Source organism: Mirounga angustirostris, unplaced genomic scaffold (genome assembly GCF_029215605.1).
Source record: "Mirounga angustirostris isolate CCGP_5_RB_7025 unplaced genomic scaffold, mMirAng1.0.hap1 SCAF_2, whole genome shotgun sequence".
NCBI classification, from domain to species: domain Eukaryota; kingdom Metazoa; phylum Chordata; class Mammalia; order Carnivora; family Phocidae; genus Mirounga; species Mirounga angustirostris.
Genome location: NW_026991710.1, coordinates 6,937,318 through 6,965,298, shown reverse-complemented (window position 1 = coordinate 6,965,298; position 27,981 = coordinate 6,937,318). Strand labels below are relative to the sequence as shown.

The following is a 27,981-nucleotide window of genomic DNA, read 5'->3' as shown; positions in this document are numbered from 1 at the left end:
ATGGATCTACCCGCAGGGATCAAGGACAAAGCCTGGAAAGATTCAAGAATCACACAGATGAGCACTCAAGGCTTAATATTGGCTGCCTAATGGAAGTTGGGCACCTTCCTGAAATGTTTTGGTGAATAGAAATTATCCTGAGAAGGTAACGAAATTCTATTGAAGAGATCCAACATGGTTCTCATTTTCTGCCAATGGTTTCTATTCTCTGCCAATGAAGAGAGTCATCACCTCCAAAATCTAAAGTTACTGATTAATAGGGCAGATATTCAAGTTATTATTTGATTTGGGAAGAGGACTGATTAAGCCTTTCAGTGGTAAGAAAGAATCTGGACCATCCAAGTGGGTAGTAGGGCTTCTTGATCTAGATACTTGGGAGGCAGATAGGACCTTCCTAGGTGCTGTTCAAGTATAAAACTCCAAGGAGTGATTTTATCATCTAGGCGGGGGTGGGGGTGGGTGCGGAGGAGCAGGGTGGGTATTCCAAAAGACCTCAGGAAGAAGTCATCCACAGAGAACCACCTCCAGGAACAGTTCATGGTTTAGCAGTTCTTCAAAATACTAAACATGGAATTACCTTCTGACCTAGAAATTCCTGTTAGGTAAACATCCAAAAGAATTGAAAACAGGGACTCAAGCAGACACTTGTACGCCAATGTTCATCACAGTATTCACAAGAGCTGGTATCCACCAGGTAGGTAAAATGATAGACAAGATTGTTCAACAAGAATAAAGTGGATTACATTGTTCTAACAGGCATGGACCTTGAAAAAATTCTAAGTCAGAGACAAGAATTGTTTCAAGTTATATGAAATCTTGAGAACAGGCAATAAACAAGCTAGATTAGAGGTTGTCAAGGGCTGGGAAGCAGAATGGGAATCATTGTCTAGTTTCTCTGTGGGATGTACAAACACCCCTAATTTGAAAATTTGCTCAGGATGGAGAATCTAATGCCCCTGGTTGTATACTAAAAGATGGTTCAATTGGCCAATTTTATGTTCTAGATCTTACCACAGAAAAATTGGAGGGGAAAAATAGCCACCCATCTACTTGGGGAGGAGATAGCTGTGTGTGTTTTGTTTGTTTTAAAGCCTACCTGGTAGAGCCAATGTTCCTATCTCCCCCACCAAGTTCATATGTTGAAGCCCTCACCCGTAGTATGATGGTATTTGGAGATGGGGCCTTTGGGAGGTAATTAGTTTTAGGTTAGGTCATGAAGGTAGAGCTCCCATGACAGGATTAGTGCCCTTCTATGGAGAGGAAGGGACAAGAGCTCACTCTACCACATGAGGTCACAGCAAGAACGCCACCGTCTTCAAGCCAGGAAAAGGGCCCTTACCAAACAGAATTTGCCAGCACCTTGACCTTTGACTTCCCAGCCACCAGACCTGTGAGATCCACTGCTTAAGCCACCTAGTCCACAGAATTTTGTTATAGAAGCCTATAGGAAGGTTAGGAAATTTCCTCTAAGTTAGGATCTGATGTGTGAAGAGTTTGGAGGTCAGATTCCCCTCCAGAAAACTAACAAGAGGACGCTGAACAAACTGAAAAAACTTAGATCTGAAGAGGAGGCCACAGGCTAAACTGCCCCAAGAGTTAGAGGGCCAAACAGGATATGGAGTCTCATTTATAAGGAACAGAAGCCCAAGAGAAGCCTGGGCCAAGCCAGTACCTTTAGAAACAAGTTAAACTGGAATTGACAAGTTGATCCAGGTTCAATGTCGACTGGTTGAGGATTAGAACTCCAGGGGGAGCCCAGTCTCAGGAGGCTCCAACAGTTTCATGATTTACCTCTAGGAGCCCCAAGGAGTCCCACTGTGGATTAGAGGGAAAGCCCCTTGTGCTTCCAAGCAGGCAGAGGGCAGAACAGTCATTCTGGAATCTACTCAGCTGTTTTCAACAAGGCTTGTGAACTATTACCCATCTGAGGGATGGGCAGTACACAACCTTCCGACCTCTTTATAGACTTTCCATCTCACCTGAAAAGTAGTACTTGAATAGTTGGCAAGGATCTTCCACGTTAGCACAGACACTAAGTCAGATCCAAGAAACTCAAATCCAAGATAAATACCAAAAAAATTATGCCTGGCCATAGCATTCAAGCCTCAGGAAGTCCAAGACCGAGCAAATCACAGAAGTTCTAGGGCAGGAGACAACCAAGGCAGAAGAGCAGAAGCGCCAGGAACCTGGTGAGGGGTTTCCCCAGCGCTGCTTCTGTGTGGGCTCTAAATCACACATCCCCTCATGAGGAGACAGAGCCAAGAGTCCATGAGGGCAACTCCCTGGGCTAAGATCTCCAACAATCTGTCTGGTGACAACTCAGAGCCACAAGGAGGAGCCTTCCCATGGACATGGCCTGAATGCCCATTAGAAAAGGCCTCCAACTGATCTGACATTCTTCCCTCTGCCTGAAAGTGGCAACACTGTCCACATGTGAGAGCTGAGGGACCAGGAGGCTTGAGGAGACCACCCCCTGTTGGAACAAGGCCCAACAGAAGACCCCTCAGGATACCTGATCCCAGGAAATCCCCCCCTGGTATGCTGGGAGTATAAGGGACTGGAGGTAAGAGGCAGGTGTATGGGGGCACAGGGGGTTACAAGACCACCCCAACCGGGCCTAAGGCATGGAAGGATCTATTCCAACCAACTGAAACCGGTAACCAAAGGGTTCATGGACTAAATGGAGCAACTTTTTACCCAGACCTTTTTTCATTTGCCTTTAAACTTCCCAGAGTCTCCTCCTCGGGGAAGTGAATTTGAGGCTTGCTCTCCCATCTCCTCCTTTGGAGGCCTCTCTAATAAACCCTTCCCTTGCTGCATGCTCCATTGTTTCAGCAATTGGTTTTGCTCTGCATCAGGCAGATGTCCTGGGGTATTCCTTCAGTCTGTGCTAGCTCAGCCTTGCCCCAGAGCTCAGAAGACGCTTCAAAATGTGGCAGGGGAAGGAGGGATCGAAGGAAACTGCACTTTCTTCCCTGAGTCAACCTGAGTGAGTTCACAAATGCCCAGGTCAATCCTGGACCAACCTCTGCTCCTTGGGCTCCTCCCTCCCTCTTCACCACAGTCCAGGGGGACCCTTACTATAGCAGCAAGGAAGCTGATGCAGGAAGAAGTCTTCTCATAGTCACAGAAGGCAAAGATCTGTGGGAGTGAAGCAGAGGGAAGTACTCCACTCTCCAACCCAGAAGCTGCTAGGTTCAGAGGTAGTAGAGCCCCAGAGAACACAACTGAAGGAGAGGCCACTTCCTAGAAGGTCAGCCCCCTGCAACCTTCAACGTCTAAAACTGGAAGCTCATTATAGATTTCTCCAGTTGTTCTAGCCACGTGACCACTGATGTGCAGGACTCTCCACTTGCTGCAAGTTATAGACATGTACCTGAAGAGTCCAGGGACAAAGAATGGAGAGAAACAAAAGCCACAACTGAGTGAACTGAACTTCAATTCAAAGGAATCTTGCCAACTCAGTAGTAGTGTCTAATTTGACCATATAAAAAGTGAGTCACCCAATCAATAGATCGCCATCCAACAATGGATGAAGACTCATTGGCATCAAATTTGAGGTGAACACGTGATAGGGCAGATCTTGAGAATACTTATTTGATTTTGTGAAAACGAGTAAAGAAAAGCTCGTTGTAAACAGTCAGAAAGCCCTGAAGGGGAGGTTTCACACACTACCGGCTCACCACCATTGGCAAACCCCGGCAGGTAGAAGCTTCCTTTACCTCCACCCCAGCAGAAAGGACATTTCCTCCTTGCCCAGCAATAACCCAGCCAACAGGAAGTCACTACAGCCTAAACTTTCGCTTTCCAATGGACGTTCTTCCCAGATAGCCCCTCCTGACTTCTACAATAAGGACTTCTCCCCTTTCTCTGGATTTGCACCTCGTTTGCTTAAGTTTGTGTGTCCCAAATTGCAATCCTATTCATGAATAACTCATTTCGCTGGTAATCTGGCTAGGTGTAAGGTTGGCAGTTTACAGAAGGACTGATTGCTAAGGTGTCTGTTGAATCTTAATGGCAGGGACACCAAAGTGTCCTTGACATAGAAAGGATCTTGACAATCTAAGCAGTGGGACAGGGAGGAGGGTGGGGAGAGCCTTCCTTCCAGATCTAGATACTGAGGAAGTGGATATCACCATTTTTCAGTGTTGAATTTCAAGCACAAAACCAAGCAGTGGATTTTTTCACCTAACGGGGTGGGGGTGGTATTCCAAAAGGACCTCAGGAAGAGATTTTCCACACAGAACCACCTCCAGGAACAGTCCATGGTTTGGCAGTTCCTCAAGACTCTAAATATAGAAGTATCTTATGATGTAGCAATTCTGTTACATACCCATGAGAACTGAAATCAGGGACTCAAGCAGGTAAGTGAACATCAGCATTCACCACAGTCTTCACAGGAGCCAAAAGGAGGAGACAAGCAAGTATCCTTACCACGGAGGGATAGACATGTGCATGCAATGTGTTTTTCAGCCACTGAAAGGCATGAAGCACTGACCCACACTACGACATGGATAAACCTTGAGAACATTTGAAGGGAAGTAAACCAGACACAAAAGGACAATCGTCAGCTTATTCCACTTCTACCAGAGCCCAGAAAGGAGTTTCATTGGTTGTACTGCTCGTGGGCCCTGAAGCTACATATTCCACAGTGGGGACAAACTCAAGAGCCCATGACGATGACCATGGGCCAGACATCAGGAAAGCTATCTGGTGACAGCTCAGTGGTAGAACTACAAAAGTTTTCCCCCATGCATTAAGCCCGAATACACATTTGAAGACACTAGCCATTATTCTCAGTGATTTAGACGTTCTTCCTTCTAATTTAATGAAATGGCAACATGATCCACAAGAAGCATATGAACATGTGAGAGCTGAGAGAACAGGACCCTTAAAATCCTGGTACCCATCCCTGAATTCGTAGATCCCCTAGGGACAAAACACTGGGCACGTGTTACAACCCCATTAAGGCCTAGCCAAGGACCAAAGTGAGACCCCAACCTCCTGTGCAGTCATTGTGGGCTCAGTTTTACCTGGGTAAAGGCTCCACCACTATTTGGGATGGGAGGGGAAGGGGTGGAGAAAAACATTTCCTTTGTGAGTCAGTCATAGGGGGTGGTGCACCAATGAGTCACAAAATAAGGCCCAGTTTAATCCTGAGAACAGAACCTAACAACTGAATCTATAGTAACCCCGTCTATAGGGAAGTCCCACTCTGGCAAGTGTACCTGTTTGCTCTCCTCTGGCACCATGCTGGGACACCACTCAGTACAGGAGAAGCCCCATTCCCATAGCTCAGGGAGATCTGCATGGCAACTCAAGGCCATCAATGACCCAAGGCCCACCACATAAATGAGGAAAACTGTTGGCACCTATCAAAGACCACTGCTTTCCCGCATACGGATTCTGTAGCTGATAACTAGACAGGGGCTAATGTCATTTCCAGGGTGAGGCTTACACAGGGAATTAAAGCCTAACAAAGACTAATTGCTGGAGCTGACAAAAATAAAGCACCCTCAGAAGTCTATGTGGAAAGTCACTGAAAGGCCCCTCAGTGATTAAAGCTATTTAATAAAATGCAGATGCTGAAGAGAGGAGTTTCCTAGTCCTAAACTGTCACCTTCTAAAGAAAAGATCTGTGACCCCATTCTTTCCCACCCTCATCCCCCTTTTCTGGCACCCCCAGAGGAAGACAGTGTACAGCATGGAGAACAGGAGTCAGGGAAGGTTGGGAATCCAGGAGCTTCCATGCCCAACACCACGTGGTCATCTAGCAAGTAGCAGCTTCATCCCACTCACAGCAGATCAAACTATCAAGTGACCTTGGTTGAGCACACTGTCCACCCTAAAGGGTAAAACCTCAATTTGATCAGGGGAACATGGCTCCCCTTCAGAGTGTCCCTAATCACTCCTTTAGTCAGCATACTTTGAGAATCCAGGGATCTAACACAGTTTGCCTGTTCTTTGGTGTAGGCCACAACATCCAAATACCCAACACTCTCGGGAGTTACTGTTGAAAGGTCCAACATCTTAAGCTCTAAGATGGAAATAAGTTTGTCTTCATTCCTAAGTGCCCAAATCACAGCCATCAGCACACGTTCCGTGCCCAGTGAGCTTCCAGTCTGGCAGAGAATGCAGCTCAGGAGGTATAACTGACAATCAAGTGAAGAGAATCAGCAGGTCCTGCAAGTTCACAAACACAGCATAGTTGTGTGTAGGAAGAATTCCACGTCCACTGGGGCAACCGCCAAGCCAAGCATGTTGCCCCAAAATCAGCTGCCATAATGCCCAGCACCCCCACCCCAAGCAGTTGGCCAAAGCCCCCATAAGCCACAGTGTCATTGGTCATGGCCCTCCAGGACATCAGGCATTACCAAGAAATCCCATGAACTTATTCCCCAATATCCTTTTCCTAGGAAGTCCAAGAAACTCCCTTGGACTATAGCCCATCCCAGACCCCATGGTGCAGCTATAGGAACCTTTGCAAGAAGCAAGCAAGGTCTCCCTGCTTTACCAATTTAGAGGCTCTCCACCTGTGTGCCCCTGGGAGCACTGAACACCCAGAGGATATGACTCATCTTACCAGGGGTCTTCAACATTGGGTGCTTTGTCCTGGGTAAGCTTCACCCCATATGCAATCAGGAAAGTGAAGGGATAGAGAGGCCATTCCTAAGTCTTCTTCCCCATTTTCAACCAGTTACCATGATATCTATGGGACTCCCCAATGTGGTCACTGACAACATCCCATTCCTTCTGTTTACGGGTTAATGTGATAATCTCCATTACAGCCTAGAATTGAGAAACTCCGTTCACCAGTTTATCAACTCTCCAACTACACCTGGACGCAAATCCATCCTATGCTCACAGCTCCAGCTCCTGGGGGTAGCCCTTCCCAGCCATGGGCCCTGCCCCAAGGGCCTCTGTACCTGCCTGCAAGTTGGGACATTATCTCCTGAATTATGCCAGGAACCCAGGTTTTAAAATAAGACTGTTCCTCAGAAGTTCCAGGACATGTTTGCTGAATAGGACCTGGTGAGGACACAGCTTGGCACTAGCTCACACGTGGTATCATAATTCCAGAGGGTCAGGACTGGGTAGGTATGATGGGAGGCACTTCCAAAGTGACTTACTGGGAGAAGCTGCTAGCACCCTTCTGCCCACCTTGCACAACCCTCCCAGGATTGGATGCCTGATCCCTCCCCATCCTACATTGTCCAGATCCCAGTGCCTCCTTGAGGGAGGGATTGGTGGCCCACATAAGCTCCGTGCTCCTGTACAGAGCTGGCCACTTCCCCACTTGCTTGTGTCTCCTTCAGATACCATTACATCTGGGATTCCTTGTTCCTAGACTAGGGTCCCTGGCTAGTAAAGACACTCAGGGATACAGACTTTAAGAGCAGGTGTATCAAACTAAAAGCCCTACATAAAGGAAAGTCACTTGGGGGAAAAGTTGGGCAAGGGGAGGTTCCAGGATGTTGGGTCATGAGAAAGGTAAAACCAACCTTCTCTGCTGCCCTGAGAATGGAGGGTATTTTTAAAGGAGGTATTTGTTTTTACTATAGGTTTTTAAATTTGATTTAACTTCATCTCTTACATTTCATTCGGTTGAGTACTTCATTTGAACCCACCACAACCTAATAGGATCTGGATTCCCATGGCCAGCCCATTCATGTTGTTCCTCATGGTCCCCCCCACTTCCTCCCACCTCTATTACACCTGCTATTCAATATTCCATGACATCAAATCACATCTGGAAGGCAAGACACCAAAAGTGAACAGACATCATGAGTAAGAAAGCAAGCTGGAAGAGCATCCACCCCCTTTCTGAGCCAACCTCATGTCTGTATCCATGGCCCTCCCGGGGCATCTTCATCCAGAGTGGAGGATTTTTAATCTGACACTAGAATTAACATGGCAGGCTTCCTGTAGAGAAGTGGCCAAGGCTGCAGGCCTAGAACTTACGACCAGGCCAAAGTATCCTCATCTAGGTGCTACCAGCACAGTACCCAAAGAAGTCACACCTGACCACCAAGTCCCCAAACCAATGCATACAGGCCCCTTTCTGTCTTCCATCTTGAGGTCTCCTGTATAACTGGTTGAGGAATAGATGCTCTGACCCAAAGACCAGGATTCACACAGCCCACCTAAAGGGGCTATATAGCATGGGAAGCAGGATTCCCTGTGGAGTGTGCTTTCAGACTAATGCAATCTTCATCGTAGTCTTGCAAAAATGTTTCTCAACAGTGAACCTGACCGACTCCTTTACAGCCAACAGCGAGACCGACATGTTTAAGCCCCAGCTGGGTTTACTAAAAATTCAGACTAACAAATGCCAAGGGCATCCCCGCATTGATGCCATGCTACCCTCTAGTGAGCCTGATACACACAAAAAGGAGGCCCTCACTATAACTGTTTAGCACACTTAATGCAGATTAGAGTTTCTTTCCAGTGAGAGCTGATCCCCGCCCCCCCCAAGGGATGCAGGAAAATGCAAGGCTAGCAAAGATTCTTCTCCATGGTGGAGCGTCACGTCTAAAAGGATAAGGACCATTCAAGGTGTTCCCAGTTACTGCATTCAGAGTTTCTCCCCCAGGGAGCCCTCTCCTACATCCCTAGTGTTTTAGTGAGGAATGCACACTGAAGGCTAGTCACACTGATGACATCCAGGGAGTTTCTCTCCGTGACAGTTACACCTTGTTTCCTACAGGGTAAGGAAGCCCTGAAACCACAGTTCCATTCATAGGGTCCTCTTAATCCAACAAGGAGGAAAGTTGATCTGCCTCATTGATCCTGAGACTCCATCTCCACAGCTCAAGCATCCCTGTATGGTGAGAAAGGCCCAGCAAGGCCCCACCTCTGGTGAATTTCCATGGCTGTACTCCCGTAGGTGGCACCAGCTTAGCAGAAGCCCTTGTGGGACAAGCCAAGTCTTAAAAAGCCTAACAGATTGGGGACAAACAGGGAGTGACCACTGAAACAGTAAGTTTGCTTGAACAGGATCTGGAGGCCACCCTAAGTCAACTCCCCGGCTACTCAGGACAGGGGATGGCACACCCAGAGATTGCAGACCAGGGACGCCAATGTTTGAGGGTGGATGCTTAGCCACAGCTAAGCTAACTGAGCGGGCTCCTAGGTTAGCCAGCACTGCATCACCAAGCAGGTTCCTCTGGCTAAGTTCCATGCTCAGGTCACACGGGTTCTATTTCACTAGGGCCAACCTACCAAGAGCTCTGTAGATAGTACCCAGTAGCACTCTTGCTCCATTTCAGGCCCCTTTCTACCTTAAGTCTGACTTTTCCCCCCACGGAACATGGCCCCAAAGGCATCAGAGACTTGCGTCGGTAGAGGAGCCAGCTGAGCTGTCTGGGCCACAGGCTCTGGTGCTGTGTTCCTGGCTTCCCCATCTCCTCAAGCCTCTTCAGACCCCAGCAAAGAAACGCTCTGCTCAAATCCTAAAGTCTGCTCAAACTGAGGGTGCAGACAGCTGTGCTTTAATGCAGAACATAAGCCTCCCCCCCACCCCCAGCCAGGCTAGAGCCTTGGGTCTGAGGATTCCAGCCAAAGCCATGTTTGATGCTCCAGCTGTTACAAGACCCCACGTGGCTGTGCAGGTTAAAGCCGGTTGTACCCATAACCGAGGCTAACTTTACCCAATACAATCACAGAGCAGTCCTGCTTATGCAACCCACAGCTGCCAGGCATTTAAGTAGAGAACATCAGCACCTCTGTAGCCACACCAGGAAGTGCATTCTTCCAAACCAGCCTTCAGTGTCAACCTGACAAAGACCATGCACTTGGCAAGAAATTAGAAGTCCCATATTAAACTGGAGTCTAAGCCAAGCTCTCTCCACTGAGCTTTGCCATTAAAAAGGGATTCCTCTATTGCCATTAGGAGTTCCTGGAGTGCATGGCCTTCTAGAGACCAAGGGCAAAAAGATGGTTTGGATTTAAGCACCAACACTCCATCCCAACACAAGAGGCTCTGACTGGGTGAACTTTCATGAGGAAACCTACTATAGGACATTAAGGGCAGCCACATAGATTCAACACCAGGAAAGCAAGAGCCAGAAGCCAGGGCATGCAAGAGTGACCTTCCTGGCCAGAGGAGCCTGTTGCCTGGTGGGGAGAACAATGCGGATTAAGAGGGAGGAGGTCAAAGGGCAGTAGTTCTTTCCAGTAGGGTGGTGGGAGCACCCTACTCCCCTCACACAGGGAGGTAGCCAGTTCTTGACCCTTCACCCCCCGCATCCCTAGATACACCCACTGAAGCTAAGGAAACTTCTCCTAGAGCTTAAGACACCACCAATGACCCTAGCACCAAAATTCCAAGGAGAACCCAAGAAACAGCTAGTCCTAACACTTAGAACTCTACCAGTTCTCAAAAGCCAAAAACATGCTGTCATCTACCAGCGTTTGGAAGAATGCTGGATACAGCTGGGTTTTCTAAAAATGCACATAGCAGTTGCCAAAACCATCAACACACTCATCTCCTAACAGCACAAAACAGTGAGAAGACCTTGGTTCTATGGGAATGATGGGAAACGAGCAAAATTTCCTGGAAACAAGGGTTCAAGTTCAGAATTTCAAAACCACCTTGATTTGTGGTTCTGAAAGTAATTCAGTTGTCTTTCCATGTGGGGTCAGAAGTATTACAGAGGCAAAGCCCTCAGTGACAGAATCAAGTCTTGTACTCAGACTGGTTGACATCTGGCTAGTTTTCTCACTGTAAACTGGGTGCCACAGGGGTTTAGGGGGTCAAAGGCAAACCATCACATGCAGACACGGTCTTCATCTAAGTACTTGACACCAAGGTAAAGGGATTTGAGGTGGCCATAAAAGGACCAGTTCCTATCCCAAGGAGTCCCTATCCATCGACCTGAACTTGGTTGTGGCCACAGGAGAACCAAATACTCCTAGACTCAAAGGCCAACTATAAAGGGTGTCCCCCATAGATGCACAGCCTGATGCACTATTTCCATGCTTATTTGCACAGTCTACCCCAAAAGGTCAGTACAGTATCACTAGGGGAATGGGCATTCACTGCCAGTCCCTAGGGATGTGAGGATTCAGACAGGTCTTCAGGCAATAGTCTGGTGAAGTTCCCTTGCCTACCACCCCCCTCAGGGAAAGCACATGCCTCACCCAGGCCAGCCCCCTCCCTGGCCTGCTCTCTGGGTAGTCATCTAGGACCGTCCTTGGCACTTGCACCTCACCCTGCTCCTGTTACCAGCCTTCGTTCTGCTTACTGTCTGTACACGCCTTGGCTGGGAGGCTCTCCTCGCTTCTGCATATCTCAACCCCCAAAGCAATTTGTAATTCCAAAGCTATTTCCACCACAAGATTCCTCCAGATCACAAGAGGTAGGGAGCAGCCCTCATGCACTGGCTTACCCACCACTTTTCCATTGGTTCTAGACTATCATCCTTTTGTCCATGTTGACTTGTCCTATCTGGAGAGCAAATTGACAGTTTACAAAGCACTTTATCTCCAAGCTTCAAAAATATTACATCAGTATGGCAGAGACTTAGTGGTATGTTCTATCCAATGAAGGATGCATCTGAAGCGGTCCAAGTTCCTGTCCACAGGGCCAGATGGAAGTTTGGTACGTGGGGTTCTTTTGAGTTAATCTGGAATTACGCAAAGAGGACTGACAAGACCAAATCTCCTTAAGTTTTAAGTCATTTGTGCACACATGACTCCTAAAGCAGCAACTGATTATCAAGAATTGCTTTCATTTAAAGGTCTTACTGGCTATCATGTCAGAGTAGTTTTGGTCATGTTAGTGACTTGGTTTGCCATGGGAATAAGGGGATACCTTGGCAGTGATAATCTTAAGTCTGCAGCTAATTTGTCGACAGTAAGGTTTGTTATGTACTATATCACAGCACCATTAGGTCAGCCAATTCCCTCTACATTAGGCATATTCTAGCCACTATCATGAGAGTGTCAGCCAGAGGGAGTGGATTTGCTACCTAATCAGACTGCTTTATGGGAAGTAACTTTGGGACTCTACGTCCTCCCCAACTTTAGGGTTAAAGCCAGTTCTGTCCAGGGTGAGATGTTAGGAAGCCTGCTATGCAACCTAAATCCACATGTTTGCATCAAGTGGGAACAAAGCAGAGCAGAAAATTAGCATTTATTCACTTAGTCATGTCCCAGGGCCCACCTCAGGACGCTCACATAGAACTGGTTCTTCTCACCACTGGGACGCACCCCAAAAGACAAAGACCACAGCCCAGGGCAGCACACACAATGATGCTATCCCTTCAAGAAGTCTTAGCTCTTAGTGTTAGGACCATGACCCCCACAACCCTGATAGCTGGGACTCCTCTGTAGACCTTAAGATAAAACATGTATTTTAGAGTCAGGAGACCTGGCTGCAGGACTTAGCTGAGGAGTATCCTGGTCTAGCTGCAACTCGAAGTGAAGAATAGCACTATAAACACTTTGCATGTTAAACATGTAAAGAGGCTAATTACGATTTTAAGCACTACCAAAAAAAAAAAAAACAGGTTAGCTCCAACCGTTTCATTCTCACAGCATGGCAAGCATCCTGGGAGCTGGAATTTGCAAATGCTGGTTCAGGGGAAGAACTAGTGTGCATAAGGCATGCAGATCACTCGATGCTTGGTGGTTTAGCACTTGGGGACTAAAGCATTCACCATGCTGGTGTCCACACCAGAAATTGGGGTGGGTGAAGCAAGGAGCCCAAGGATGCCCAAGTGCAATTCTGTGTAGTCCCCAGCCCCATGTTTCTGTAGCACCTTCAGCTCCCTGGCCTGGTGCCCAGCACACACAAGGCACTCATGTTCTTCTAAGTTACATGCTCCCAGTACAACAATCTTATTATGCTTCTTTCCCATCATGCATTCAGTTTTACAGAGGGCTGTAGAAAGCCTAATGCATACTAAGCTCCAGTATATTTTCCATCTAACCTACAGGGGCAGCTCAGGACCCACACTCACTCTCCCCTGTGTAAGTCCACTGTAGCCAATACTGCACCATGCCCCAGTCTGGGGAGGGGGAAGGGAGTCTATCAGACACTTAAGTACCTATCAATCCTGAGAACTAATAGCTGCAGCCTAAAGACATTTAGGGATTCAATGGGACAGACTTGTCCAGAGACTGCAAACCTTAAAAAAAAAATCAAAACCAGAGAATTTTTCAAGCTCTACACCCAACATGGGGCTTGAACTCATGACCCTGAAGATCAAGAATCACAGGATTTTGCAACTATATAGCCAAAGCAATCTTGAAAAAGCAGCAAAGCTGGAAGCCTCATAATCCTGGATTTCAAGCTATATTACAAAGCTGTAGTGATCTAGACAGTATGGTACCAGCACAGAAACAGACCTAGATTGAAGAAACAATAAAGTTTTGGATTCACTTCTGGGTTCTAAGTCCAATTAATCTTTGACAAAGAAGGAAAGAATATCCAGCAGGGAAAAAAAGGTCTTCGATAATTGGTGGGAAACCTGGATAGCGACATGATGAAATTGGACCACTTATGCCATACACAAGAATTCAGGATGGATGAAAGACCGAAATGTGAGACCTGAAACCATCAAAATCCTAGAACAGCACACAGGGAGTAACCGCTTTGACATCAGCTGTAGCAACTTCTTTCCAGATGGGAGAAATTTGCAATTGACCTATTCTGTAGGTTTCCTTTTAATTTTGATTGTTTCCTTTGCTGTGCAAAAGCTTATTTTGATGAAGTCACAATGATTTTTGCTTCATTTCCCTGGACTCAGGAGACAAATGAACTTCTAAAACTCACCCCAGGAGACCTAAGTAATCCAATTAAGTGGGAAGACAGGAATAGACCCTTTTCCAAAGAAAACATCCAGATGGCCAACAGACATGAAAAGCAGCTCAACATCACAAATCCGTGAAATACAAATCAAGACCACAATGATAGCCCCTCACACTTATCAGAATGGCTAAAAGCAACACAACAGGTGTTAGTAAGGATGTGGAGAAAGGCAAAGTCTCCTACACCGTTGGTGGGAATGCAAACTGGTGTGGCGACTCCGGAAAACAACATGCAGGGTCCTTAAAAAGTTAACAGAACTACCCTTTGATCCAGCAATTGCACTACTAGGTATTTACCCAAAGGATACGAAAATACTAGTTCAAAGGGACCCACGCACCCTAGTGTTTATGGCAATATTATCTACTATAGCTAAATAATGGAAGCAGCCCAAGTCCATGATAGATGGATAAAGATGTGATACACACAGGAATATTACTTAGCCATAAAAAATGAATTCTTGCCATTTGCCATGACATGGAGCTAGAGTATATTACAACACTAAGTGAAATAAGTCAGAAAGACAAATACCTGATGACTTCACTCATGTGGAATTTAACAAACCAGCGAGCGGGGCGGGGGGGGGCGGGGGAGGGGGCAGGGGAGACACATCAAGGAACAGACTCAACTCTAGACAACTGATGGCCACCAGAGGGGAGGTGGGTGAAAGGATGGGTGAAATAGGTGATGGGGATTGAGACCACTTGTGATGAGCACACGGTGTTGTATGGAAATGTTGAATCACTGTTATACACTAAAGCCAATATAACACTAAACTGAATTTAAAGACTTAAAACAGGGGCACCTGGGTGGCTCAGTCAGTTAAAGCGTCTGCCTTCAGCTCAGGTCATGATCCCAGAGTCCTGGGATCGAGTCCCACATTGGGCTCCCTGCTCAGCAGGCAGCCTACTTCTCTTTCTCCCTCTGCCTCCCCGCGCTTGCGCTCTTTGGCTCTAGCTCTGTTGAATAAAATCTTTAAAAAATAGACTTAAAACCAGACGCCCATCATGCCCAAGTGTACAGTGGGGCTATTCGATCCATTAACTTTGACGCCCGAGTCAGCTCCTGCCATCTCCAGCCTCCCCCCTTGCAGTCTCCCTGTAGAGACACTGCCTTGAAAACAAACGTTGCCATATAGAATTCAAGTTGTCCTTGTACAGAGGCCTACTATCTCGGTCCCAACAATGCCATCAGTAGGGCCTAGAGCCCACCCAGCCAGGACAAGGGGTCTAGGTCTTCCTGGGCCCAGACTTAAGCGGAGGACATTGAGACCAAACAGCAGCTCCTGGCTATCTACGGCTGCCACCACCCTGCAGCCTCACTTGGACACAGAAGTCCCTTCATGGCCATGCCAGTAGGGCTAAGGAATTGGGCTCTCAGCCCCATGGGCAGCACCAGATGCCAAGTAGCTCCCAAACATGACAAATATATTCTGGTGCCTATTTTAAAGACTGCTATTCTAAGTTGCTACGTTGGAGCATTTTAGAATGGAATGCTGGATCAGGGGGTGGGATGGGGAGTAGCTGTTTGATCATTTTCGGGGGCACCCTTTGGCACAACACCTGCCCATCGATCGGTTTGTACCCTAGCTGGTGGTTTTCCTCAAGGACATCTACTCCAATGTGGGTGGCAAACCTCTAGTGTCAATGCTATGGTCCCTGCCCAAGTGCATGTCTGCTGCTTAAGTCCTTCAGCTTGTGATACTTAACTACAGCACTCTAGCAAACTAATACCCCTTTCCCAGCCACATGCAGACCTAGATAGTGGGCCCGGCTTTGGGTGCTGGGCCGTCTATATGCAAACACTTGACCGGTTGGAGGAAGCAAAGCACCTGTTCTCAGAATGCAGGCAAAACAAGGGCTCAGCAATGCTCAACCAGTTCCTTAAGCTGAACTGCTCTGATCACTCCCCCATGAAAGAACAGAGGAATGCCTATGTCCAGCTAATCAATGTCCCTCCCCATGGAAGAGGCCAAAGCCCTCCCGGCCGCCAATAAACCCTGCCTTGTGTTTTCTGTGCTTTGGCAAAAGTGGAGCCCGGTTCACATCTTGGAGCATATTAAAGACCAATATAGCGGGAAGTGGGTTTGGAAACGGCCAGTGACTCCTTTGGAGCAGGAAGCGTTGCAGAAGCTGGGATGGATTTCTGGGGTGCTTTGGCACTTCCCAAGATCCTCAGCTATTTGGGAAGTAGCCTAGAGCCAGTTCTGCAGAACTTGGGGCTTAAGCACACCCTGTACTCTGTATGTAGAGGTCCAGAATCTCCCCACGCCTGCAACACCCAGGGAGAAGGACCCTAGTGCCGACCAGACCAGAGGAAGGACAGACCCGGGAGTTGTACTAGGGTTTCTGCAGAAAGCAGAGCTCCCTTCACCCAATGCTCTAGGTCATCAGCAAGGATACCAGCATGGCCCTTAGACCAGATACCCCACAGCACTGCAGAGTGTCAAGAGATCATGTAGCCACATGCCTGCTTCATGGGGACTACTGGGACAGGGTCAGCACCCAAAGCCAAGCAGATCATGACCACCTAACAGATGGCTGGATCATTTTCTAGTGTAAGTCAGGAGAAAAAAAAAAAAAGGTAGTATTGTAATGAGTATTTGTCCAAGGACACAGCTTTTCAACTAAAAAAGGACATCCCTGCACTTGACAAGAGCTACTGGATTCTACCATTGGCTGGAATGAAATAAAGTTGCCTGTTCAAGAACAGAGGTTCACAAGTGTTGATCTGGTTCTTTAAAAGACATTGGGGGGGGGGTGGAGATGGGAAGCAGGGGAGAGAGGGACAGACTCCATGCAAGTGAGCTTGGAGCCCTATGCAGGGCTCACATCTCACGACCTTGAGATCATGACCTGAGCCAAAAATCAAGAGTCAGACGCTTAACTGAGCCACCCAGGTACCTCTGGTTCACTCCTTTTTCTTAAAAGAGAAAACAGCTGGGCTTTGGAGAAAGCCGACCCAAGCTTTAATCCTGGCTGTAGCCCTTTGCTTGGAAATTTGGGCAAGTCCTAACTTTTGAGCCAAAGAACATGCAAGCCAGCACCCGGCTCAAGGGAAGTGCTCCCAAATACAAGGCTAGGAAAGTCTGCTGTTGTTGAAAGCCCTTCAGGGAGGCAGAGTTGAGGACAGGACTCCATCTGCCCTCAGGGCACCATTTCAGCCAAAGTGGCGAGTATCAGGCAGCAGAGAGAAGCAAAAACTGGCTGTGTTCATTGTACAAGTCACAGGAGTTCTTAGCGCAAGGAATAGAGACAAGGAAGCAGCGGGACTGGCCCAGAACCTTCGCAGCTCCATGCTGAAGGAGTGAAGTCGTGCCGGTCCAAGTCTCACGCCAGGTTTGCTGGCTCCAGCTAGTTGACCCTCACCCGGACCTTAGGAAGATCAGCTAGGGGAGGTTTAGTGGTCTATGAAAGCATGGCTTATAAAGAACTAAGGTCAGTAACTGGAATGACTAGGATATATTCCCTGAACTATGTTAAGATCAGTCTGAAGCTATGCAGGAATACGAAGTTCTCCTAGAGGTACATCTACTGTAGATCACCTCAAATGGAAAAGTATTTACAAAGTTCCTGTAGCTTGCAGGAATTTGAAAAAATCTTGTAGTGCTGGTTACAGGTTTTAGATATTTACTCATTTGACAAAGCCCAGGTCTCCTGTGGGATCCCAGTTTACGGAAGAGGAAACCAGGGCTCCCAGGCTAAGCATGCTCAGGTGGTGGATTCCTGTAGAGCCACGCATCCTGAGCCCTCATTTTCACCACGAAGTATCCAGCAGAACTGACCCGAAACGAAGCATCAAGGCCTCGTACTTGACACCTGGAAGCCGATCTAAGGGTTTTGTCGGGGTTACCCAAGTAACTGCAACCAGATTACCCAAAGCCAGCCTAGGAGTTTGAGATTTAAGGAATTACTTAAGTAGGTTTTTAAGACACTAATTGCTTTGGAACTAAATGCAAATTCAGGTGATGCTCTTATTGCTCATTCCCTCTAGGGCAGTCTGGTGGGCCCTTGGCTAAATATTCGAAAAACATGTGGCCCGTTTTCAGGTGGCCCCTGTTCTCCAGTGGGGGTGGGGAAGCAAGTTAATCCAGGAAGCAGAGGAATCGATTTGGCCTTGGTTTGAGAGTTCAGTGGAACAGACTGGCCTTAAACTGGGGTGTACAGGAAAGGCTCAGAAACCGCAGGCGCAGTAGCCCCAGGCAGGCGCTGTGCAGAGTGGCAGAGCTGAAAGGCCCTTGGGGTGGCCCCCGTGACCCGAAGAGACCCAGGCACAGAGCTACTGGAGAGCTAGGCTGGGGCTGGGTCCCTGCAGGGCCTTTGAGACCAACATCCTCCCCGGGCCTACATCTTGAGATAGAAGATGTGGGGGCTGCTGACAAGGTTTGAGGTTACTGTGAGGATTCATAGTGCCTGGAAAGATTAAGTGAAATAGTTCGGAGGTGAGACCAACTGAAAAGCAAAGGAGGAGTACCTGGAACGCTGGGTCTCTTTTGAAGTTTGAGCTGAAAACAGCCAGATCCTTACTGCAGCTCAACGCTCTCACCTAGAGAGTAAACGTTTAGCTTAGATGAAAAACACTCTCACCTTATGGTCACGTATTCACCATACCTTTAGCCCGCATGCACATCAGACACCACTTGCTTCCACCATGCATTGCCCCATAGGTTTAGGTCTTGATTATTTAAGATTTCATTTATTTATCAGACAGGCAGAGCACAAGCAGGGGGAGTGGCAGGCAGAGGGAGAAGCAGACTTCCTGCTGAGCAGGGAGCCCCATGTGGGACTCGATCTCAGGACCCTGGGATCATGACCTGAGCCAAAGGTAGATGCTTAACTGACAGCCACCCAGGTGCTCCTGGTCTTGATTATTAAAGCCCAACATTCCTTTCTATTTTTCTGCTCTTGATGTATTAAGACGTGCAATAAAAGCAGAGACTGAGTCTGGCTCAGGATCTTTTCACCACTAGAGCGTCTGGTCCCTTCAACCTTCTTTCTCCTATTTAGGTGTCTGGAGTAATCTTTTCATTCACCACCTCAGGGTTTGCTGGCCAAACCCAGCAGGTTACTCTGGCTCTGAGTGGACACAGCAGCTAGGAAGTGGCTAAAGGAGCCCATGTAAGGCGAGGAAGCTCGGAGCCTGGCCGTGTTAGGGAGATGAAGGGATAGATTTGAGAAACGCCGGCATTCAAGGAACCAGATTTGGTGAAGGGTTGAATGTGGGGGTGAAGACAGGGCTGGGTAGCCAGAAAGACAGGGGTCACTGTGGGAAGGGAGGCTTCAGAGAAACAGCCCTGTGGCAGGAGGGAGCGGGGGTGGTGTTTGGTCTTAGGCTGGTTTGGTCTAAGTGCCTTGGGGACTGTCCTACAGAGATGCTGGGGAGGCAGGTGGTGACAGGTGAGGTGCTGGAGAAGTAGCTGGACCAACACGCAGAGAAGGAGCCTCCAGGATACTGACATTCAGGGTCCCTCCTGGAGGCTGAAGGCAGGCTGTTAGGTTGTATTAACAAAGGTGTATGTAAGGAGGACCCAAGGAAAAAAGCGCTGGGACCACAGCTAGCCACAGCTGATACCACTCAGGTGTTACTGAGCCTTTACCGCTGAGACCACCAAGCACACCGTCCCAGAGACCAGCCAGAGGAAGAATGCCCTGGTGTCCCTCTTCCCTTTCAACCTCGGTAACTTCCAGCTTAATCTTGTTGTCTGTAGACAGTTCTTTTTAAGCTAGGGGGAGCATCCCCACCCCCCATCCCCTTCAAGCCTCCAGATCAACAGGACTACCTAAGCTAGCAGCAAAACCTCCTGCCAGGGTTTTGAGAACGTTTTACTGGAGTTTTAGCTCGTCAAGCAGCGTCAACTCCAACAAGGCTTTGTACAGGTGTTAAGATTACCAGCTTGCAAGAGTTTGGGGTTGGTGCCTTAGTTTTACTTGCACGTAGGTCCTTAGGTTACATAAATATCCTAGGGGTGAACTTAAATCCACCTCTTCTGAACCCAAGTCTCATTAGGGGCTGATAATTAAATCCTGGTTTCTCAGGTTAGAGCCACCACTTGTTTCAGGAATCACCATTTGGTACCTTCACCATAGAACTACCACAGAATCACCATAGAACTACCTTCACAGCCATTGTTTCTTGATCAAAGATCACATGTGGGGTGTGGGGGGTCACCCATTTGAACAAAAGTCACAGGGAAGGTAGTATCAGGAATATGTTCTAAGGGCTAGAAGCTTGGGATTTAAAATAAGGTGGTCAAGGAAGGGGATCTTCATTGAGCAGGTAACACGGGAGCAACTAGGTTCTTCTGGAGAGGAGTAATTCGAGGTGGAGAACAAGTTGCCAAGGCCCTGGGGCAGGCATATGCCTGGGGCATTCCTGGGACAAGACGGACAGTGTGCAAGAGAAAGGAAGGTACAGCTGAGGACAGTAGATGGAGTCTCTCCTAACTCAGACTTGTCACCTAGGGTCCAATCAGCCACCTTAAAGGCTTTGGCTTGGAGCCTTGGAGTTCCTACAGACTTTAAGGTGAAAAATAGGATTCAGTTCATAGAACACACAGGCTGCAACCTGAAGAACAGACTGAGGTGAAGGTGGGGGAAGGCGGGAGCATTAAGACTGGATAGCAAACACCTGCGATAACCCAGGTGAGCCTTCGGGGCTTAGTTCTGTGGGACTAACAGCCAAGGAGGCAAGAAATGATCAACCTGGAGAGGTTTGGAAAACAGAGCCAAGAGGCCTTCCCAGCAGATTAGAGAAATAGAAAGGCAAGGATCGCGCTTCAAGGTTCTCCAGCTCAGGCTTCAGTACCCACAGGTGCTTTACATATTCTCACTTAGCCCCCCACTCAAAGCGCGTCCCCCTACAGAAAAGGGAGGCTTAAAGCAACATCTCCGAGCCCTTGCTTCCCCCATTTTAACGCTGCCTTCACCTTCAGAGTAGAAGTTCCCCCTTTCCCCCCGCCTCCCTGATTCATAAACCCTGGTTTTCCTAGCACCTATATTCCCTTTACTCTCCTTGGCTTCGTAGCTTTCTAAAGGAAGTTTTGAGAGAAAGAGCTCGGGCCCAGCGAGGCATAGCCCTGAAATTTCTGTCTGCGGCTGCTTTGGAGGAAGGGCGACTCCTATTCAGGAGTATTTTTAATAAAAGAAAAAGCACTCTGCGATCCCCGAGCGGGCGCCGACTCAGCCGGAAGGCTAGCGGCCCGGGAACGCCCGCGGCGCAAACGCAGGCTCCAAGAAGGCTTCCCCGGCTCCCCCCACTACAGCGAGCTGGCGCGTTCTGCGGCCCCCGACCTTCAGCCTGGAGTGGCCCCAGCAGCCCGCCCGCCCGCCCGCCCTTCCCTCCGCGAACGCAGCACCAGCCCTCAACCCGCGGCCAGAACCCGTCTGGCGCCGAGCCTGCCCCCGAGCCACATTTTTTACGGGGCCGTGGGCAACGTCACTTCCGGGGCGGGGCGTCCGGGCGGGGCCCGCGCGGGGGGAGGGGCGGCCCGGTCCGCGCAGGCTCACGCGGGCTGCAGCCGCCGAGCCGAGCGCTTGACTATATATGGTCAAAGCTGGGGGCGAGCCGCGCGCGGGGCCGCGCTTCCGGGTTCGGCGCGTCCGCAGCGGCAGCGCGCAGGGCAGGGCGCGAGCCGGCCTCTGAGCCCCGGCCTCGGACCGCCCCCTCCGCGCCCGGCACGCCCGGCGCCGCCTTTCGGCCCCCTGTCCCCGGCGCGGCCTCGGCCAGTCTGCTTCGCGGCGCGGGCGGCTCCGGAGGCTCTCGGCGAGTGCGGCGCGGTAACAAGTGGGCGACGATGCCGTACGAGATCAGTAAGTGCCGCGGCCCGGTGCCCCCGGGGGGGCTCCCACGCCGCCGGGCCCCCTCGGCCATCGGCGGGGCGCGGGCGGCCCGGCGGGGTCCCCGGCCGCGGGGGAGGGGGGTAGGGCGCGGGCCGGCGAACGCCCCGCCGCCCTCGGGGCGCCCGGCGGCGATCCCCGGCCGGGGGGTGCCCGCAAGTTGGTGCTGCGGGCTGGGCCCGTGGGAGCCCCCGCGTCCCTGAAGGGCCTGGTCGGGAGCGCGGACCGGGAAGTCGCGCGGTCCCCCGCGCTCCTTCGAAGTGGCGGCCGCCCCTCCCGGTGGAGGCAACAGGTGACCGGCTGAGACCGGTCCAGGGCCCCGCTCTCGTCCGCTCCCGGTCCCCAGTCCTCAGCCCGGCCGGGGGCCGAGGTGGCGGCTGCCCCTAACGCGCGCCCTGCTCGGTTTGTGTCTCTGCAGAGAAGGTGTTTGCCAGCCTCCCCCAGGTGGAGAGGGGCGTCTCCAAAATCATCGGCGGCGACCCCAAGGGCAACAATTTTCTTTACACCAATGGGAAGTGCGTCATCCTGAGGAACATCGACGTGAGTACTCCCTTCCCACCTTCCACCCCCCGCCGCCGGGCGCGGGTTCAGACCCTGGGTGCTACTCCCAGGTTTCTCCTTCCCCCTACCCCCCTCTTCTCCCGCCCAGCGGCCTGGGGAGGGTGAGGACGCCACGCCCCCTCAGCCTTGGGACCACACCTCGGAAGCCTAGAAGACTGTTTTGAGCTTTCCTAGGCTCTCTTCTCTCTCTCCCCCCCGGGGAAACTGAGGCTTGGATTAGTGAGGGCTCTGGATTAGGGGGATCAGACACACCCGGTCAGCGGCTGCTTGACCTTGGGGCGGTTGGTGACTTGGGCCTCTGAATCCCAGTGTCCTCATCTGGTAGAATGGAGGTGGTGGTGAGATGAGGCTCCCTCCCCCCACTTCCCCTGACTGCCTGTGCCGCTGAATGAGATGATGCGTCCCTACAGCCCAGCATGCCTGGCCCACACCCAGCACTTGGTAAATGGCACTTAGGTATGATCATTATTAACACCCAGGGTCTCAGTGTGGCGGAGCCAGGACTCCTGCTCAGGCCTCTGCACTCCAGCCTGGTGTGAGCCCCAGTGCAAAATCAGGAACCAGTTTATCCCCATGAATCGTTTAGACTGACATCCTGGACCCAGGCTGAGAATGCTTCTTGAGCCAGTTTCGTGGGAAATCCTCGCAAATTCCTGTTACTCCTCTGTAATTACTGAAATGACCCAGTCTGCTTGTTGGTCTCCCCACTGCTGGGATTGTACACTGAAATCTTTCTTCTCCCTTCCTCAGCCTGAATTACGGTATGGGGGAGGGAAGGTGGAAATGCCAGCACAACCATTTGGCGGGGAGGGGTTCTTCTCCTGCACTGTGCTTGGGGTTGGGCCTTGTGCACAGTATGTAGGTGGATGATTTTGATTGGTCATGTTCCCAAGGGCTGTCAGCTTAGATTCACATCTGTTGCGAGTGATTACCCCTAGTGGGTTGGGATTGTTGCTGATCAGATGCACTTGCCCTCGGGGACCTCACAACTGGCTGAGGGAGTAAAGGGACTCTGTGGGCCTCGCTTTTATTGCCTGTAAAAGGAGAGGACTCTGCATGGTCTGAGGTGCTGCTGGCTCTCCCCTCGTCTCTGGGTAAGCCACCCAGTCACTGTCGTTCCTCTGCTGAAAGAGCGAGCTCCCAAGTGGCAGTTTCAGCCCTGCCCCGGATTGCTGGGCACCTCAAATGAAGGGGTGGGCGGGTGTGACTGTTCACTGAAGGTGCTATTGTGCTACTTACGGATTCCTAGAAAGCTGATCTGGCCTCACGCAGAACTGAGAGAAACCTCACCAGGGACTTAGATGGTAATGATCTGGAGATGTCCAGGGTAGGTCCCAAGATTTTGAGTATAAAAGTGGACTAAACCATTCTCAGGGATACAGGGTGGGGGAACGCTGGGTTTGCCCCTAACAATCCTGGACGTGTCGTGGCAATCTACATGTACTTCTAGGTGGGAGGCCTCATGTGGGATACCTACTGTGTGTCTGGTGCCATGGGAGGTTCTTGAACTGCAGCATCCTTCAGCCCTGGGGCCCATTGCTCTGCAGAGGGAGAAGGAGCAAGGCGAAGGAGGCTGATCATCAGAGCTGCTTCCAGTGGAAAATTGTTCACAGCTGTCCACAAACACCCCCCACCCCCACCCCGCAAACATTCCCCAGCTTGTGACACCCATTCTGCTCATTCTTCAGAGGTCTTTATTTTTACCGTGCCCCAGAGTTTAGCATTCTCCCTTGAGGGTGTGTCTGCTTTCCTTTCCCAGCTATTTGTAAGTTTCTGTGGGGCCAGGACAGCATGGGAAGCTGCTAATGTGTTCCTGTTCTGGATGTAAATCAGGCCATTGGGCTCTTTTTTGGATTGGGGGACCATTGGCACTCAGTTAAGATGGACACCATTTTTGGTGGGACACAGCATTCCTGGGGAAAAGAGATGGGGAACCCTCATGACCATTCAGGGAATAGGAAGGAAGATGGTCTGGTTACGTTACAGGCTCGGGAAGGAGAGGAGGCCCGGAAGAAAGGTTGGGACCAGGTCAAGGAGTGTCCAACAGACGTCTGCTTGGCTTCTACTTGGCCTGTCCAGACCACATTCAGGTTTCCCTCCAGCTGTTCGGGCCCCAAACCTGGGACTTCTACTGGATTTCCCTCTTTTTCTTCCCTCCCATAGTTCATTCTTCAGTGGATTCTAGTGACTACTTTCAAACTTCAGAATCTGACATTTTTTTCTCCCTGTTCTGTTTCCCACCCTCCTCCAAGCTACCATCCTGTCTGGATTGCAGAACAGAAAACCCAGACTGGTCTCCCCGATTCCATGCTGGCTGTCCTCCAGTCTGCTCTCAGAGCATGGCCAGACCAGTTACGTTAAAATATGAGATGGTGTCTTTTGCCCCTTTGCTCTGCCTTACGGTGCCTGATATAGCATCCCCATCCAGCCTGTCACCTCCGGTCTCACCCCCAAAACACCCCCACCCTTCCACTCGGCTCCAGGCACTCTTGCTTCCATGCTCTTTCTGCAACATGTCACATACCTGGCTCAGGACATAGGAATTAACAGCACTCCCATCCTGGCCTTCTCTACCCCTCAGGGCTAATACGGAGCGAGCCAGCAGGCAGGCCACCACATCCTACTACTATGTGTGCGTCTGCCTGTCTTCTGTGGCTGCACTGGAAGCTCCTTGAAAGCAGGGCTTTGCCCTCCCCTGTTTCATGCACTGCTGTGTGCTCACCCAGGAGAGTACCTGGCCATAATGGGTGCTCAATAAGTTTATCCGTTGGTCGAAAGGCCTTGAGTGCCAAGCTGTGTCATAGAGATAATAGGCAGCCATGGAAGGTTTTACTGCCCGGAAATCTCAGCCTGCTTGAAGTTGCTGGAGCTAAATTTTGTGACATCCCCCTCCTTTCAAACCCAACAGGTATCCATACCCATATTGACTTCCCACTCGTAGCCACTGCTGTCATTCACTGTGTTGACTTAAAAGTTGTTTTGTGAACCCAGCATAATGGCACCTTAGAAGCTTGTGGAAAAGAGCGTTTCTTACCTATTTTCTTTCAACACGTCCGAATTAAAAGCATACAGTGGTGTGGCCATCTAGAAAAGAATAATCCAGAAGGGGAGAGCCTGGTATATTCTTAGCATGGGGCCAGCATTGCCACTGCCCCTGCGGATTCTGCAGAGACAGGGAAGAGTTACTCCCAGTGACCGTGAAGGAGCCTCCTCAGGATTCTGAACTGCCCAGCATCACGTCCCTGTAAAAAACAGCTTTGGCACATGAACTTCCCAGCAGAGGCCCCTCGAAAGCTGCCAGAAGCAGCCAGCAGATTAGCTACAAGGGCAGGTTTGGAGCTTGCTTTTAAAGCAGTCTAATCCCTAGATTCCAGAACTAACATAACATATATTTGACAAAATAACGTATATAAAATCCAATTCTAGGAAGTGACATATTTGTTGGATTTCACCATGCTCTGTTTCAAAGTACAGTGTGAAGTTCAGGGGTGTTGAACTTGAGTGCTGAGTTTCTCCTGGAGTGATCCGCTGCCAGCCATGTGCAGAAGGACCACCTGTGCGTGCCCCCCCTCCGCACCATGGAGTGGGGGAGGTCCATGAAGAGACTGATGGCTCCAGAAGGATTGACGTTGTCCCTTCTGTCTATTTGCACATGCCTCCTGAGTCCCTGCTGTGCGTCCAGGGGAGGCCCCTCCTGCATGGAGCTCGTGGTCTTGGTGGGAGTGACGGGCTCCCAGGTGGCCGAAGGGAGTGGTATGTTGGAGTACCACCTGGACAGATGAGCAGGCGGCACATGCATGAGGTTGAAGCAGGAGAGACCTGGGGGTCGGATCTTTAAGAAGTGAGGAGAGAGGCTCAGACCAGGCCACAGAGCTGCGTGGCGACTTGCTTCGTGGGCCGGTAATTCTTGGGTGCTTTGGCTGTCACATGTCGAGTCACAGCAGGGGTCCTGTGAGTGTTATTAATTGGCCCAGGATAGGCATTTCCTTTCCATCCCCGCCCTGCTGCCCTGCCCCTCCCGCCTCCTATGCCTGAGCCCCAGTGAATCCTGTTACAAGTACTTACCAAGCATCTGCTTTCTCGCAGAGCCCAAGGGCCCATCCTCAGGGATCTCGAAGTCTAGTGGGGAAAACCGGCACTGGGAACTGGATGGGGCTGTGACCCTGAGAGGGAGCGCAGATGCTGTGCTGCCAGACAGATGAGGTGCGCTTGGGCGAGAGGCGCCCTGCAGGGGTTGTGGAGTTTTGGGCCAGAGCCTGGTGTGAGGGTGTGGGGGGCTCTAGCAGTGGGTGGTCAGGCGGCCCTGGGGCAGAGACCACCAGAACCATAAAGAGGTCAGGCAGACTAGTAATATGATCAGATCTGTAGTAGAGATTGTTCTGTACCTAAGATTTGAGGTTCAAGATGAACACACTCAGCAAGTGTTTATCAGAGGATAGAACCGATCCTTGGTTCTTGATGTTTCCCACACATAGTCACTAAGCTTGTCTTGCTGAACCCTGCCCATGACCACAGTGTCCAAGATTCAAATCAATGGTTGCGAGGAGATTTTGCCCCCAGCCCCAGCCCCTAAGAGAGATTTGGCAACGTCTGAAGACATCTTTGTGCTACTGATATCTCTCTAGTTGGTAGGGGCCAGGCATGCTGCCAAGCATCCCACAGTGCACAGGGCTGTACTACAACTTAGCTGGCCCGCAGTATCAGTAGCCTTGAGACTGAATGTTACCCTTGTGGGTAACCATTCTGATGCTCTGGTTGAGCACTTTAAAAGAATGTCCTGGGTGATTGGGAACAAGAGGGAAGAACCAGATGTGCCACAGAGCAGCAGGGAAGGTTTTTGGAGAAGGGGAACATTTGAGTTGGGTTTTGGAGGATAAGTAAGAGTTTTCCAGGAAGAGGAGTGAGACAGAGACAGCAGAGATCGGGGAGAATCTAGACAGTGAACCACGTGTGCACGGAGGTTGGAAGAAGTTTGACTTGTGTGCTCTCAGCACAGTTAGGGGTTTCTGCCCGTTGTTGGTGGTTTTGATACGTTTCTTACCTCGTTCCTGTTCCTAGAGGTGTGGAGAGGGATATCAAGAAAGTAGTGAGGGTGGTGGGGTGGGCGGCTGGGGCAGGGCATTCATGGCAGAGATCGTTTCCCAGTTGGGACAGCGGGGAAGGATTCTTGGCGGTAGCCTTTGCCTGGGTGGTAGAAGCTAATTAGGGCGTGTCATTGAGGCAGAGACAGATAAAGGGAAGAAAGTCACTCGGTGAGTTCCAGGAGGAAGGAGCAAGGCATAGTGGAAGATGGACTTCGGATTGCCAGGTAGGGTTCTGTTCCTCTGGGCTGGCGGGAGCCTCAAAGTGGGAGCAGGACGGTGCTCACTGGCCGCTACTTTGGTGCAGGTCGTATTCGTACGAAGCATTCGCTCACTGCTGGATCCCCAGGGCCAGCCCAGAGTGGGTGCAGGGAGTTCTTGGAAGGAGTAAGTGAGTCATACGTACGTGTTCTTTCTCTCTGAGGCAGCGTGGTAGGGGCTCGGCTTCTGGGCCCAAGCTTGCCGCTCTCGAAGCCCAGATGTCCGTGTGGCTGCTTTCTTTCACGCCAGGCTACTGTGCAGTAATTCGAGTTTGTCCTTAGTCATCAGTGAACAGAGGTCCCTGCAGATTGTGTCAGATACACAGGTCCAGCTCCCAGTGACTGCTTTTAGGAACTAGAAGTAGTTAGAAAGCCAGTCCTGTGAAATGCCATCCTGGAAGGTCACGCTCACTTTACCTGGTCTGAGTTTG

The 27,981-nt window shown here is 50.2% G+C and overlaps 1 protein-coding gene across 2 annotated transcripts in view; it reads left to right on the top strand.

Annotated features, from left to right (window-relative positions):
- Positions 1–21,461: 21,461 nt before the first annotated feature.
- WDR1 (WD repeat domain 1) overlaps positions 21,462–27,981 on the top strand; it is a 40,947-nt gene continuing 34,427 nt past the window's right edge. For both annotated transcript variants that reach the window (XM_064584281.1, XM_054508994.2), the window contains exons 1-2: positions 21,462–21,621; positions 22,067–22,188. In XM_064584281.1, the coding sequence (XP_064440351.1) occupies positions 21,606–21,621; positions 22,067–22,188 (138 nt within the window). In that variant the 5' untranslated portion in view covers positions 21,462–21,605. The remainder of the gene's footprint in view (positions 21,622–22,066; positions 22,189–27,981) is intronic.